Source organism: Pristis pectinata, chromosome 27, assembly GCF_009764475.1.
Source record: "Pristis pectinata isolate sPriPec2 chromosome 27, sPriPec2.1.pri, whole genome shotgun sequence".
NCBI classification, from domain to species: domain Eukaryota; kingdom Metazoa; phylum Chordata; class Chondrichthyes; order Rhinopristiformes; family Pristidae; genus Pristis; species Pristis pectinata.
In genome coordinates, this window is record NC_067431.1 from 7,860,556 (window position 1) to 7,875,889 (window position 15,334).

Sequence of the window (15,334 nt, forward strand, 5' to 3'; positions counted from 1 at the left end):
AAATCTGAAATGAAAGTGTTGAAAATGTGAAAATCACAAAACTACAGCTACTGCAAATCCAAAATAAAAACAGAAAATGCTGGAAACACTCAGTAGGTCAGGCAGCATCTGTGGACAGAGAAACAGAGTCAATGTTTCAGATTGAAGACCTTTTGTCACAACTGAAAAAGAGAAAATAAACAAATTGGTTTTTAACAAAGAAAGGCTGGGGGAGGGATAGCCAGGATAAAGGGAATATCTCTGATAGGGTGAGGCCAAGCTTGCCATAAGTTGTAGAGATCAACTAGTCAATGGGTTAATAAGGTCAGTTATTCCTTTGTATTCTTAACTTCCCTCATTTCATAACTTCTGTTCATTTTCTCTCTCTCGATGGGCCACAGTTCTGAGGAAGGGTCTTCGATCTGAAACACTAACTCTGTTTAACTCTGTTTCTCTTTCTACAGATGCTGCCTGACCAGCTGAGTGTTCCAACATTTTTGTGTTTATTTCAGGTTTCCAGCATCTGCACTTTTTCCTGATTTTCAAGCCACTTGTTGAGAAACATATTAATTAGAATACCAAGGAAAACTTCCTATTTCTTGCTCAAAGAGTGTCTAAGATCCTTGATGCCCATTTAAGAAGGCAGATGGAGTCTCACCATAAGATCTCAGTGGAAAAGCAATACCACCAAAATGCAAATTACCCTCAAACACTGTGCACTATCAGCCCAGATTATGCGCTCAAGCCTCTGGTGTGCGTTACACAACTCAAACTCGAAAGTTACTAAATTACTGCTGGTCACCGCAGAGGGGTCTGTGTTAATTTTGCAACTGTAAAGAGCACCACCTTGTTACTTCCTACCAAAAAGCACTGAGACTATGAACTGTCTATATGGGGTGCTATGGAGTATGATGCAATGATTTATGATTTAATAGGACTGTACAACACATTAGAACTCGCAATCCAGAACAGTGCCCCTCTGTTTAAAGCAGATGTTCTATACAATCATTTAAAAAAATTTACTGATCTATGGAAAATGCTGACCAACTATCAATTACCAGCATCATTCCTGTGTGGTTTAGCTGAAGCAAAATGCACTCAAGCAGTTTTAAACTGTTTAAGGAGATCGATAATAAAGGATACAGTTTCTCTCTGATTGCTCATGAAGCACTTGTCAGTCAGTGGTTACTGACTGCACAGAGTAATTACTCAGTACTGACACCGATAGCACGTTATCCACAGCTCACAGCTTCTCAGTGACTCTGTGCACATAATTTCTCCTGGAGTGCACTCGACACCCTGACCCCTTTATTAATCCCCTTATCAGACAGCATCTATTATCCCACTCATAGGACTGTCCATTTCAGTTTTAAAAATTCATCCCTGGGAGGAGGACATCTCAAACAAGATGGACATGAGCTCAAGAGACTGCAGTGGCTGAAATCTGGAGGAAGAAACAAGATGCTGGAGCATCCTGTTTGTTGTTTCCAAGCTCCCTTGAGAAGTTGATGGTGAGTTACCTCCGTGAACTGCTGAAGTCCATGTGCTGACGTTGTTCCCACAATAAGACAAGATGATGAGTCCCAGGATTTTGATAAAGTGGCAATGAAGTGGCAGTCAGATGCCAGTGCATCCGACCCACTGCTGAGTCCAGTAATGTTCAGAAGAGGGAGGCAGAATTCACTTTGCATCTGATCTTTCAGCTTTATGTCAGCACAGCCCCATTCATTACAAAGGGGTCAGCAACCTAGACTGGAAAGGTAAATGCTGTTTATATTTTTTTACTCAATGTTGTTAAGTAATTTCTCATACTTTAAGTTGTTCTTTCCTTTTTTTATGCTTTAGATGGCATTTTTTTGATTACGTAATGCTGATTATTGGGGCATTTAACAAGTTCAAAGCCCTTTGGCCACCACAGGGTCATTCCAGAGGCCTGGTCATCATGGCTCTGCCTTGTGGAAGGATCCTCAGAGGGTCAAGTTGGTCGGCCCTCATATCTAGGTCAGGCTGGTGTGCGTGGCCGGACACACAGGTGCACACAACACTAGTTTAGGCAATTGGTCATATCTGGTATGTCCCATCCCACAGTATTTTCAGCCCAGAAATAAACCATTCTGCCAAAGGCCCCTGTTTGTTTTAAGACTCTTCCCACCCTATTTAATTCCCCTTGCTTTATTTGCACATCTTTCAATTCCTCTCATTGTTATCCAACTTCCTGTTGTATCCATGCTGATTATGGTAAGTGCACCATGTGGTAGAGACTTCCATATTCCATCCACTCTGAGAACCATGTTTGCTCCTAAACTGTTTGTCATTTACATTAGTGGCTGTCTTGCATTTACAGTCTATAGTTTTGGATTTATTTTCTCTATTCCACCCCTAACCATCAGGTCACCTCCAAGTCTCTTCACCAGAGAAGACAGTCCTCATCCCTTCCTCTGTACAAAGAAATGACTGCACTGTTTGTACTCCTCAGCTCAGGGCTGCTGGCTCGACCACCAGGGTAGGTGACAGGTGTACAATAATTTACCTTAAACGGTGATAAGGGCGAATTTTCCTGTATTTGCTAAGGCTGTGCCTCCATAAAACCATTAGCAGAGACAATGGCTTAACTGCTTCATTCAAATCTGGAAGGGCAATCAGGGCTCAGGCAGGACAGATAAGAAGCGGCTGAGTAACCTTCGGAATGTAGCACACATCAGCCAAGCAAAGGAGAGGTTTAATAAGGCTGCCACAATAGTAGGTATTTATCAGTGATCCTGCAGTTCAGCCCAAACCTACGGAGCTTTTAAACACACCACATTGCCAAGTAGTTACAATGAATTCCAATTAATTTCCTTTCTTCTCAACTCCAATGAGTGTCAGGGTAAATGTTAAGATTTACTGCTTCCAGTGCAGAGTTTTGCTAAGTAGAAAGCTTTGCTGGAATTCAGCCTAGCCAGTTCATGTCCACATAATAAATGAAGTCTAAAATTTAGCACCACCATAACCCAACCCTTGCAATGTTACACATTCATCCATATTTCGACACCTTGATAAGCCAAGATGCTCGTTCCCCTGGAAAGCCTGATTGCGCTCAGATACCTTGTTGAAAATGCTGATCACATCCACGTGAGCCTTGACATTCAACAACGTGAGGACAGGGGGAATTATCTCCCACACCTGCACACTCCATACATCCCAGCAAGGTTTACTGGCTGCTGGGATATTGATCAGGCACAGTAATTTGAGCTACAATTTTAAGCTCCCAGAGCTAGTGGCATTGAGGCTAACAGTGGTAAGCCTAACCCTTGCCCTGAAGAACCCATCTGACTCAACAGGGAATGGGATTTCAACCTGGAATCTTCTTGGTCTGTGGGGATTTATAGAACAGAGAACATAGAACACTGTACAATACAGTGTACAGCACAGTACAGGCCCTTCGGTCCACAATGTTGTGCCAACATTTTATCCTGCTCTAAGATCTATCTAACCCTTCCTTCCCACATAGCTCCCTACTTCTCTATCATTCATGTGTCTATCTAAGAGTCTCTTAAACGTCCCTAATGCATCTGCCCCCACAACCTCTGCAGGCAGTGCGTTCCATGCATCCACCACTCTCTGTGTAAAAAACTTACCCCTGACATCTCCCTTATACCTTCCTCCAATCACCTTAAAACTATGTCCCCACATGTTAGCCATTGTCGCACTGGGAAAAGGTCTCCGACTGTCCACTCAATCTATGCCCCTTATCATCTTGTATCATTTTGTTCCACATCTGGTAGGATGAAAAACATTCAGCAAGAAGAACCATTACACTGCAATGCCCTCAATGTACTAATCCTGGGAAATATTCTGTTTATGTTCCTTTTACATGGAACTCTTTATTCTCTATGTTTGCTTGAATGAATTTCTTCTGGAGCTAAACTTCAATGCCTGTTCTCTTCAAGCCTGTCCTGAGTGCTTTCACAATATAATATTCAGATCCTGTCCAACACTGGACCCATCCATTCTGAAGTACTGAAGACATCCATTTTGAAGACATGTGTCAGCTGAGAAGTGACACTTTACCTGTCAGACAGACAAACAGCAATCTTGGTTTAAACAACTTCTGATCTGTGACCTTTTGGTCTCCCACCATGACCACTGAAGTATTTCCAATGGACCACCTCAACTGAGGAGAAAAATTACTGCAACCTATTCAACCAAATGAAGCCTGCCTGATTCCTAACTTGAACTGTAGCCCTGCCCGTGACTACTCCCTTCGTTGTGACTCTATTTCTTTCTCCCTTGACCAGTCATTCTTTGCGTGCATTGTTTGTATTCCCCTGCCTGGGGTCTGCCTCTTGTTTTGTATTGAGAGCTATCAGAGACAAGGTCAAAAGATAATTGTCGCTTCCCAACCCCTACTGGAAAGACAAGTGTTAAAAAGAATCGTACCAACTAGTCACACACTCAGAACCTTCTGGTCTTCATCATTGGAATAAATTACTCCGTGTTCCATGAGTTCTAACAGGAGACCCTGATTACAGCAAGAAATTAGAAAATCATAGATCAGATATAGTTAAATATAAGTCAGTTAAAACACATGAATCATGGGGGTCAAAATATAAGATATGACAGCTCAAAGCTGGTTAAACATGAGACACAACATCAAATGCTACCAGGAATATGTTTGAATTCCATCACGATTTGCTTTGCATTGCATCCATGCCTCAAGAGGCGACCCACAATGTTCCACATGACGTGTGTTAATCTGGTGAAGCTCCAACACAGTCTATTTGCGCACTCAACAGCAAACTTAGCACACAATGGACAGTCCTGAGCAATTCCACAATCAATGGATCAGATCAAACTTCTGTAGTCCTGCCTGAAGTTTAGTCATTGTTGGTGGTGGACAATTAAACCTAAGAGCAGGAGGAAACTCCAAGAACATCCCTATCCTCAACGATGCAGGGCCCAGCACCCAAGTGTGGAAGATGAGGCTGAAGCATTCACAACGAAGTACTGAATGGATGGTCTACCTCAGTTTCCTCCTAAGATACTCACCATCACAGAAACTAGTCTTGTCAATTCAATTCACTCTAAGTACTATCAAGAAATAGCTGAGAATATATGATACAGAAAGACTACTGGATTAGACAACATCCCAGACATAGTACTGATGATTTGCTTTTCTCTGATGAATGCAAAATGTTCAATTCCATTTGCAACTCCATGGTAAATGAAGGGTGGCAAGTAAGTAATGGAAAGTAATATCCAAATAAAGAAAATCTGGTCCAGTGCAGTTTGGGTATGGGAATAATACAGAATAGTATGGTCTAAATAAAATGAATCATTGGTTAATACTGTCCAGGAAAAGGGAATAATGGTACAATATTTTCCAAATAATAGTAATCAAATAGGTTGATATTTTTCAGGGAAGATAAGTCATGGGATACATACCTGTATTCGGGGACAGCACTATGCAGATAAAATAAATCATGGGGCAGTACTCTGCACCTAAATGAAATCATATGAAGAAGTACTCTGCAGTTAAGCTGGATTGTGGGACATTACTGTCAAGGTAAAGAGAATCACAAGGGAACAGTGCTATGCAGGTGAAGTGTATCATGCTCAGTACTATCCCTTGTGGGACAGTAACATCCAGGTAAAGGGAAACATAGGATATTCCTCTTCAACGTGTGGGAAATCTCACGATACAATGCCACCTAGAAAAGTGAATCGTGGGGCAGTACTGATCGGGTAAGGTGAATCATGAGACAATTATCCAGATAAAGTGAATCATGGGGGTTTACCATTCAGCCTAATGGAACTTCCATCAACACGACTATCCAGGTACACCGAATCGTGGGATACCATTGTCCAGGAAGTAAATCATGAGTCAGTTCTGCCCGGGGTGGCCAGTGACACTGCCAATAGAGATGTTACTTCACAGTTCTGTGACCCAGGTTCAACACCCAAGCTCATTTTCTCCCTGTGCGTGTGTTTCCATTGGGCGCTGTGCCTTCCTCCCACAACTCAAAGACACGAGGATCGGTAGGTTAACTGGTATCTCTCGATTGTCAATTGCCCCTGGTGTAGGTGGGTGGTAGAATTGATGGCAATGTTGGACGAATAGGTTGTAGGGAAATTTAGTGAGGAAATGAGATTACTCAGTGAGCCGGCAGAGATTTAACGGGGCCATGTCAAAAGGAAATATGGAAATTAATTATGAATAACACTATACAGGAAAAACAGCCCTAACCAGGGACAGTACAATCCATCTAAAGTGAATCATTAGCCCATCATATCCAGGTAAAGTAAATCATGGGATTGTATTTTACAGCTAATGGGATTCACAAGTGGCAGTCCTGCATTGGGACAATCGTGGTTCAGTACTCTCCATGTAAAATGCATCACAGGGGACAGTCTCTCCTTGTTACCAGTCCCTTGGGGTTGAGGACGATTTGCTTCCATCAGTTCTGTGGGTTCTGGAGTGATTGCTGTGGGACCCACAGGCTGTGACAGGTGGGGCAGGAGGTGCTCAACAGGGCCAATGAGTGGGAAGTTCAGGATAAAATAAGATCAGATCTTTATTAGTCACATATACATCGAAACACACAGTGAAATACATCTTTTGCGTAGAGTGTTCTGGGGGCAGCCTGCAAGTGTCGCCACGCAAGTGTGCACCAACATAGCATGCCCACAGCTCCTAACCCGTACGTCTTTGGAATGTGGGAGGAAACTGGAGCACCCGGAGGAAACCCATGCAGACACGGGGAGAACGTACAAACTCCTTACAGACAGCAGCCGGAATTGAACCTTCGGTCGCTGGCACTGTAATAGTGTTATGCTAACCGCTACACTACCGTGAAGCACTCCTGCCATTTCCGCTTAGTTCCTGTGTGCACAGGTAAAGGGACTGAAGATTCCCTATAACATCGCTCCTTCTCAGCAGTCATGGGACAGGAATTCCCAGGAGTCAGTGAGGATGTTTATCAAGGATCTTTTGTAAACATCTTGAAGTGTTTCCTTTCTCCACCTGGTAGTCACTTACCAGGACACAGTTTGAAATGTCTATTCAGAAGTCTAGTGTTGGGATTATGAATGACATGGTCTGCCCACTAAAGTCAGATGAGTCTAATTAGGGTCTCAATGCTGAGATGTTGGCCTGGCAGATAATGATGCCACTGGTTCACATACCCTGCCAGTGGATTTGGAGGATTTTGTGGAGATAGCAGTGGTGTTATCTCTCCATTGCTTTGAGGTGTCTGCTAAAGGTGGTATAAACATCAAACGTGTACAGGGAGGTGGGGATCAAAGGAGACCATGCGCTTTGTGCCAGGTTTAAGGTCTTGATGTTCAAACACTCTTTCCCTCAGATGGTCAAAGGCTGTGCACTAAAGGTGATGGTGAATTTCATCAATGTTAGCCTTTATTGAAAGGAGGCTCCCAGGATATGGGGTGGCCCACATTTTCCAGGGGTTTGTACATCTTTACCGTGGTGAAGTGATGTGGTGCAGTAGGGGTGGATTTGTAGAGGATCTCTGTTTGCAGAATTTAATGTAAGGCTCATTCTCTGATATACTTCAGTGAACGAGTCAGTGAAGACTTGGAAGATTGAGCTCCGAATGTGAACATATGCAAGTACAGTCTGCATTTGTAAGTCCATGACTGAGGTTGGACTGACTGTCGTTCTGACTGTAGGTTGAATGGTTTCCTAACTGCCATGTAAACTCCCAGTCCAGCAGGTGGCAATGGGTTAGGGGCAATATTGAAGTGAGCGATGACGCAGACTTGCTTGACACCAGATGGATGGAGATAAGAGTGGATTAGACCATGGTCAGCCCAACAGGCTTCAGTATCTGTCATGATACATGTGATATGGACTTCCTTGCCCTCTCTTGCTCCAACAATGACATAATCTAATAGGTGCCAGAACCTGTGCTTTCCCTAATCTCTCCTTGCCAATGGGATTGTGTCCTTTCTGACCTTGGCAATGAAGTTGCTCAGGAGCAGCAATCTGTCTCCCTCTGGATTATGGACCAGAGTTTGTTCAAGGTGGGAACAGAAGTCTTCCTTGGCCTCATCCGTAGTTTCCAGTGTATGTTCTAATGACTATAGCATGTTGTCTCCAGTTATACTGATCCAGAGAGCCATGAGACATTCACTTCTCCATCAGGGAGAGTCACTGAGATGCCAGAATGGGTTAATCTTGATGGCGGGATCCACCCCATAAAGGTGGTGTTCCTCTTCCAATTCCACGAGGATCTAGAATGCCAGAATGCTCAGGAACATTCACAACGTCAGGCCCAGGGACTTGGGCACTCTGACATTGATATTGCCAGCCTGAAGGCACCACCAGGCACCAGGCAGGAGACAGCTAGCTCAAGGTACTCGGCAGTGAGTTCACCTACTTCTAAAAGGACCATCTAGAGGAGGAATATGAGACAGTGTTCTCTAGGGAATGGGAAGAACTGTCCTGATGAAGTTAATTATGGGACAGTGAAGGGAACCAGCTGGGACAGTGCTAAGCAAGGAAAATGAATGATGGGACTTTACTACCTAGGTTAATAGAAACACATGGAACAGAGTTACTGAGGTAAAATGAATCCAAGGACTGCACAATCCAAGGAAAGGGAGTTAAATGAGGCTGTACAATTCCAGCAAAATGGATCATGGGAAAATACCATCCAGATAAAGGGAATCATGGGACAGTTGTCTCCTGGTGAAATGAATCATGGGACAGTATGTCCAGGTAGAAACAATCAGATGGGATACCACTATCCAAGGGAATAAAATAAAGGAACGGTATCGTCCAGGTAAACAATCATAGGACTTTCCAGGTAAAAGGAATGACACAGGATTATGCTACCCAAGTAAAGGGACTTCCAAAAGTGAAAAATGATTGGAAGGATGAAGTCTTGTTCACTGTCAATCCTGCACATTTCACTGTCTGCATGAAACCAGTTCTTTCATGGAGTTTAGCCATTTAATCCCCCAAGGGACTATTCTGTATAAATGCTCCCTGATCCCCAAAAGCAATCTAGTGAAATGTTAGAGCATCCATCCACCCCCACACTTCCATTATTCAGCTCTGGACAATGGCATTTACACACACAATGGTTCCATCGTTGCCACCGTTTAGGGACCACCAATCATATGGCAACCTCTGTCCACACTGATCTCAGGAACATTCAGTCCCATAATCCAGGCATTTACATGTCCACCACTGTTTTGTTGGCAGAGTTAATTACCTGGCACCCCCCAGAACACTGTGGAAAATGAAGAAATGTTTCATTATTAAGGCTTTCATTTTTGTCTTCATTTCTGCTACACATGTAAATAAGCAGCAGCATTGCTGGCATTGAACTCTGACGAACCTGTTGCGAAAACTAGCTTTTCCATGTAACTCTGCACACTGCACAGATTGAACAGCTTGGAAACAATTCCAACATCTTGTAATTCTTCTGGGCAGTTGATATTAACAAGTAAATTAGTGCATTTATTTGAAGACATTTTCTGTGATATGGTGCATTTTAGCCACCCATGTGTTTGCTTGTGGATGTGGCTTCCCTGTGCCTAGAGCACTTCAATTTCTTTGGCAATCCATCAGAGTTGAGGATGACTTGCTTCTACTTTGGTTTTGTGGGTTCTGGGATGACAAATGAGGCCAGTGTAGGAACTGCAAACTCCTTGGGCATTTACCGAAGCAAACACATCGGAAGAATGGTACTGATAGAGTATGCTTTCCTCTGGACTATGTTAAAGTAAGGCCCTCTCAGATGGATCTACAAGATACCACAGTTAGATGGTCTTCTTATTTCTATGTCTTTATTTCATGGCAGTGATGTGGAGAAGTGTCTGGGCTGATATACTGTATATCCTTCAACTAATATTACTGAAAACAGATTATCTCACTGCTGCTTATGGGATCTTCCTGTGTATGAATCACATGCAGTGTTTCCTATGTTACAAACAATGACTATCGTTCAAAAGTACTTTAAAATTAAAGCATTTTGGAATGTGCTGAAATCTTTTTGGATCAACTAACATAACTGATGTCAACAGATTACACAAAAGCGCAAGCAAATTTAACACTCAGGGACAAATAAGATTTTCATCAACATCACAGAGTCACACTTTCAGGAAAAAACTCTTCCTAAATCAAATTTAGAAAATACTATTAACAGTGGAAAAAATAAAAATAGCAAATGCTGACTTGTCAGAACATTGTGAATAACTAGGTATAGACACAGGAGAAAGATCTATATTTGTAGCATGGTTTGGATATGTACAATCAGCAGCTTCAAATGCCACATTGCCAGCTTATCTGCTGCTGCAAACAGCTCTGTACAGAAATAATCATTCCCTCAGATCCATTGTTCTCTGTACCCATGGAATTACATAGAGTATAGCAATACAGAAGCAGGACATTTGGCCCACTGGTCTATACTAGAATTTATGTTGCACACCAGCTTCATACCACACCCTGCACCTAACCCTTGCATCCCAGCCTTCCATTTATTTCTCTTTTGTATGTTTATCCATCCTCCCTTGAAGAGGACCCATTGTACTAACTGTTCCTCGAGGTAATGTTCCATAATAAACTCCCTTTGGGTAAAGAAGTTTCTCCAGAATTCCCAATTGGATTTATTAGTGACTATTTATAACCCCTGGTGTTGGCCTCCTCCCCACCCCTCTCCCCATGTGGAAATATTTTCTCTTACCAAATCCTTTATAACTTCTAAAGACTGCGATCAGCTCAGCCCTCAACCTGCTCCTTTCTCGAGACATAAGCCCAGCCTTTCTCAACAGATATGTCTTCGGTTCTGTTTCTGCCCTCCTCTCTCCAATGCATTTTTAAAATATTTCTCCGATCCTTCAACACCCTTTTATAATATGAAAACCCGCAGCCTGTATAGCATTCGGATTACTTTAATAATGGCACCAATCCTACGTTACAATGTCAATGTAAAAATATTTTTACTTTCTACACTAAAGAACTCAAGCATTAGTGGGAATAGGCCATTTGCCTTTCAACCCTGCCCTTCCATTCACCAAGGTCACGGCTGATCTTCTACCTCAGCTTCATTTTCCTCCACTGTCCCCATAACCGTTTATTCCCTTAATATCCAGGAATCTATTGCTCTCTGTATTGAATGATCTGAATGACTGAGACTCCACATCCCTCCAAGATAGAGAATTCCAATTCAATGAAGACATTTCTTCTCATCTTAATCCTAAATGGCAGTCTCCTTATTCTGAAACTGTGACCCCTGGTTCTACATCCTTCAACAAGTGAAAGCATCCTCCCTGCATCCAGCCTGTTGAACCCTGTAACAATTTTGGCATTGGTATTGGTATTGGTTTATTATTGTCACTTGTACTGAGGTACAGTGAAAAACTTGTCTTGCATACAGTTCGTATAGGTCAATTCATTACACAGTGCAGTTACATTGAGTTAGTACAGAGTGCATGTAGGATTCAGTGAGATAGAACATGGGATAGTACAGCACAGGAACAGGCCCTTCGGCCCACAATGTCTGTGCTGACCATGATGCCAAATAAAACTAATCCCATCTACCTGCACATGATCCACATCCCTCCATTCCCTTCATGCTCTTATGTCTGTCAGAAATGCCTCTTAAACACCACTCCCGTACCTGCCTCCACCACCACCCCGGGCAGCACGTCCCAGGCACCTATCATTCTGTGCAAAAAAAAACTTGCCCCTTTAAGCTTTCCCTTCTCACCTTAAAGAAATGCCCTCCAGTATTTGACACTTCTACCCTGGGAAAGAGACTTTGACTATTCACACTATCTGTGCCTCTCATATATAGGACAGATAGATCTCCTCTCATTCTTCTAAACTGTGGAGAACGTAGGCCTAGTGTACTCACTTCACTTCAAATCTACTATCCTAGGAACCACAGCGGTGAATCTTTGTTGCACTCCTTCTAACCCAAATATATTCTTGGAGGGTAAGGAGACCAAAACTGTGTGCAATACTCCAGGCGCAGTCTCACCAAGGCCCTATATCATTGCAGTAGGACAACTTTACTTTCTGCTCAAATCCTTTCATAATAAAGACCAATACACCATTTGCCATTTGCTGGACAAGGACACATAGGTGCCTTTGAACATCGACTATCCCAATATCTTACCATCTAAAAAAAACAGCTGTTCTACTTTGCACATCAAAGTGGATGACCCAACAATTTTTCTGCATTACATTCCATCTGCCATCACAATCCTGCACAAAAGGCATTGAATTGACAACACTTTGCATGGATTCAGAGCAGAACAAATGGCCATTCTCTTTGCTGTAAGATTCAAAGGTTGCACACTAAGGTTCCCATGAAATGCCGAATGGGAATTATAGCTCTGTGTGAAATTGATTTCACGCCCAAAATCAGGATGGGCAGCATCGGAAATAGTGGAAAAGCAGAGCAAGCCTATCGCCAAATGCCCATTCTGACTGGTTTCCCTACTTTGCTCCTGGCACATCCACTACCTTAAGCCACTTCCCTGTTCAATAGAATCTAAACATCAACAGGTAGGCCGGAAAAAGCCTCCCAATCCACTTCTCTTTGGAACATCTTAATTATAAACAACTTCCGGACATGAAGTAAGTATGGGCCAGCAGCACTGGTATCTCTGAAGTTCAGCAATGAAAGGACAATCTCCAGGAGAACCCTTTCCTTCCTCCAAACTGGCTCACATTTATTTAGCTCTTGGAGTCTGGTGGAGCTCCTGTTTTCTGCCACTTTTAGGCCTCCCAGTGTACTGCATCACCACCGCACTGTCCCCGATTACAGTGACAGAATCCATCTCGACAGACTGGAGCACATGTTACCTAGTTAATGAAGGACCCCAACCCTAGAAAATCACTCAGTTGGGTGCTGAAGTGGGAGGCAATGCATTGTCAAAGATTCCATCACAAAACATCACAGCAGCAAGGAGAATTCAACTGCAGGCAGCTTATTTGCCAAATATAAACGTGACAAAGTCTTGTCATTGTGAGGGAAAATAACTGCAGTCCTCAAGGGGTTAATATTTTGACATGAGCTGTCAGCACAATGGGAAATTGCAGCTTGAGGTTGTCCTCATGGCATTGGGCCTGTCAATTGCAAGCTGCATATCTGAAACTCCTCACAAATGCTGACATCGCAACTCGGGTGTTAATGCCCTGTGAGCACTGACCTTTGCCTTCTGCTGGCTGGAAGCAGCAATGCTCAGCCGTGCAGTATTGATCGCCTGGTCAATGGCTTAACTCAGCCGAATGACATTTGATAAACACTCGGTGTGAAGAGGATTTTGAGGGTGCTCAGGACAAGAGGATGGCTCCAAATTGAATCGCTCTCAGCTGCCAGCTGTAATGGATTGGAAATTGAGCAACACTTCTTCCAAGAGAGGTATTCCTCTTGTAAATGGAGAGACTGAAGTGCACATCCCACACACTCCTGCAGTCTCTGGGATATTAACAAAATCATTTAGTTTGTAGAAACACAGGATCTTTCACCATAGTAAAATGTCATTCAGCCCATTGAACATTAGCTCGCTCTTTGTAGAACAGGCCAGTCAGTCCCCTTTCCTTACAATCTCCCATTGCTCTGCAAATCTCTGCACTGCTCCACTTTGACGGTTCCTTTCTAATCTGTTCCACTTTCAGGCAGTGAATCCTAAATCAGAACAAATCATAGAATTAAGAATTCTCATCTCCCATCTGATTGCTCTTGGACTATTCCCTTATGCCCGTGGGCTCTGTTTGCCGCTGTGGGAACAGTTTCCCTGGATTTGCTCTGAGAAACCACTCCTGATTTTGAACAACTTGTAACCTTTACTGTTTCACTGACAATTCCAACTTCTCTCACCTGACTCATGAAGAAAAATGGTGCTGCTCAAATTGACGAATGACAGCTCATTTGCGGCATGTGTGAGTTGGAGGAGGGGAATGGTGTGGGGAGGGTACATTTCATCCAGTCACTTACTCGCTACTTCCAGAGATGCATTTCTGCTGACTGCCTCCCCGAGATAATTCCTCGCGAGGCACACATAGACGCCTTCATCCGGCTTGCTCCTCCGGCCGTGCACGATACGTAGGAAGAAGAGTGACCCGCTGGGGAGCAACATGCGGTGGGAGCGAGGATCATCCTTGTCGGTCTCCACTCGTTCTCCGTCTTTGTACCATTCAATGATGGGTGTGGGTCGTCCCTCTGCTTTGCAGTTCAACGTGGCTGGCTCCCCTTTCGAAACGATCAGATCTGAGGGATGCTCGATGACCCGAGGTGCAGAATCTTCCAGACGTAGCCTGGAACCTGAAGAAAACATATATAAAAATGTTATATTTATATATTAAATATAATTAACATATTATAAATATTTGCCATTGCAATTGCCCTATCCAATGAGCTGACACTAGAATCCTGTTGATAATATCCACAATATAGTAAGCTCCCCCTTAGCACAGTCGACAATATAGAATGGTGCTGGAATTCTCTAACAAACACTGGGGTGGGAAATCCATCTCTGCAAGAACAGCAGCAGTTCAAAGAGTTGGCCCAACTTCATTCTCCAGACAACTGAGGGATAGGTTGGAAATGAGGCTTTGAAGGCATTATTCGCACCCCAACTACAAATAACATCAACAAAACATCAACAGGGAGAGCTTAGGCTTCTTACTAGCAGATGCTGCTTCATATCCAAACCTACACTTTGTAAAAAATCAGTGGATAGCAACAAGGAGTAGTGATCACTGTGGTTGGTCCCAGCTCTTCAATCCAGGGGCTGGAGAAATCCCTGCTGAAGAGCATCACCCTTGAAGAATAAAACATGCTGTTAGAAAGCACCAAAATGTCCACCATTTAGTGGACCATCACCAAGCAAAACTTGTCTTCAGGAACAATGTAAGGAGATACCACCAGAAGTGCCAAACACATGGTCAGAGACGTAGAGCTTAGGGTGTATTTTTTTGAAGAGTGGAGGAGGTGGAGATAGTTAGAAAAGAAATTACAGGCCTTAAATCCTAGGCAGCTGAAGGCAGGGCTGCTAATGAATCAATGAAAATCCTAAAGCCATGGAAAATGTATGGCACAAAACAGAGGTCGACTGGCCCGTTATGTTTGCGACAGTTGAACAAGAGCTTCCCAACGTTAATCCCACCCTCCAGCAGCAGGTCTGTAGCCCTGCAGATTCAATTATGACACATCCACTGAGTATCTAAATGTGGTGGATAACTGCCCATACCACTCTTTTCAGGCATTGAGGTCCAGAGCCTGGGTAAGAAAAGTTTCTACATCTCACCTTCAGGTTCGGCTCATCTTAAAAATGGAGGTGAATGAAGCGTGAGGAGACCAGAGAAGGATGGTTGGTGCTCCTGGATTGGAAGAAG

General features: G+C 43.3%; 1 protein-coding gene across 1 annotated transcript in view; it reads right to left on the reverse strand.

The window, feature by feature from the left end:
- robo3 (roundabout, axon guidance receptor, homolog 3 (Drosophila)) overlaps positions 1-15,334 on the reverse strand; it is a 483,277-nt gene that overhangs the window by 211,412 nt on the left and 256,531 nt on the right. Inside the window, 1 exon segment of the mRNA XM_052039748.1 lies at positions 13,935-14,261. Coding sequence (XP_051895708.1) covers positions 13,935-14,261 — 327 coding nt within the window.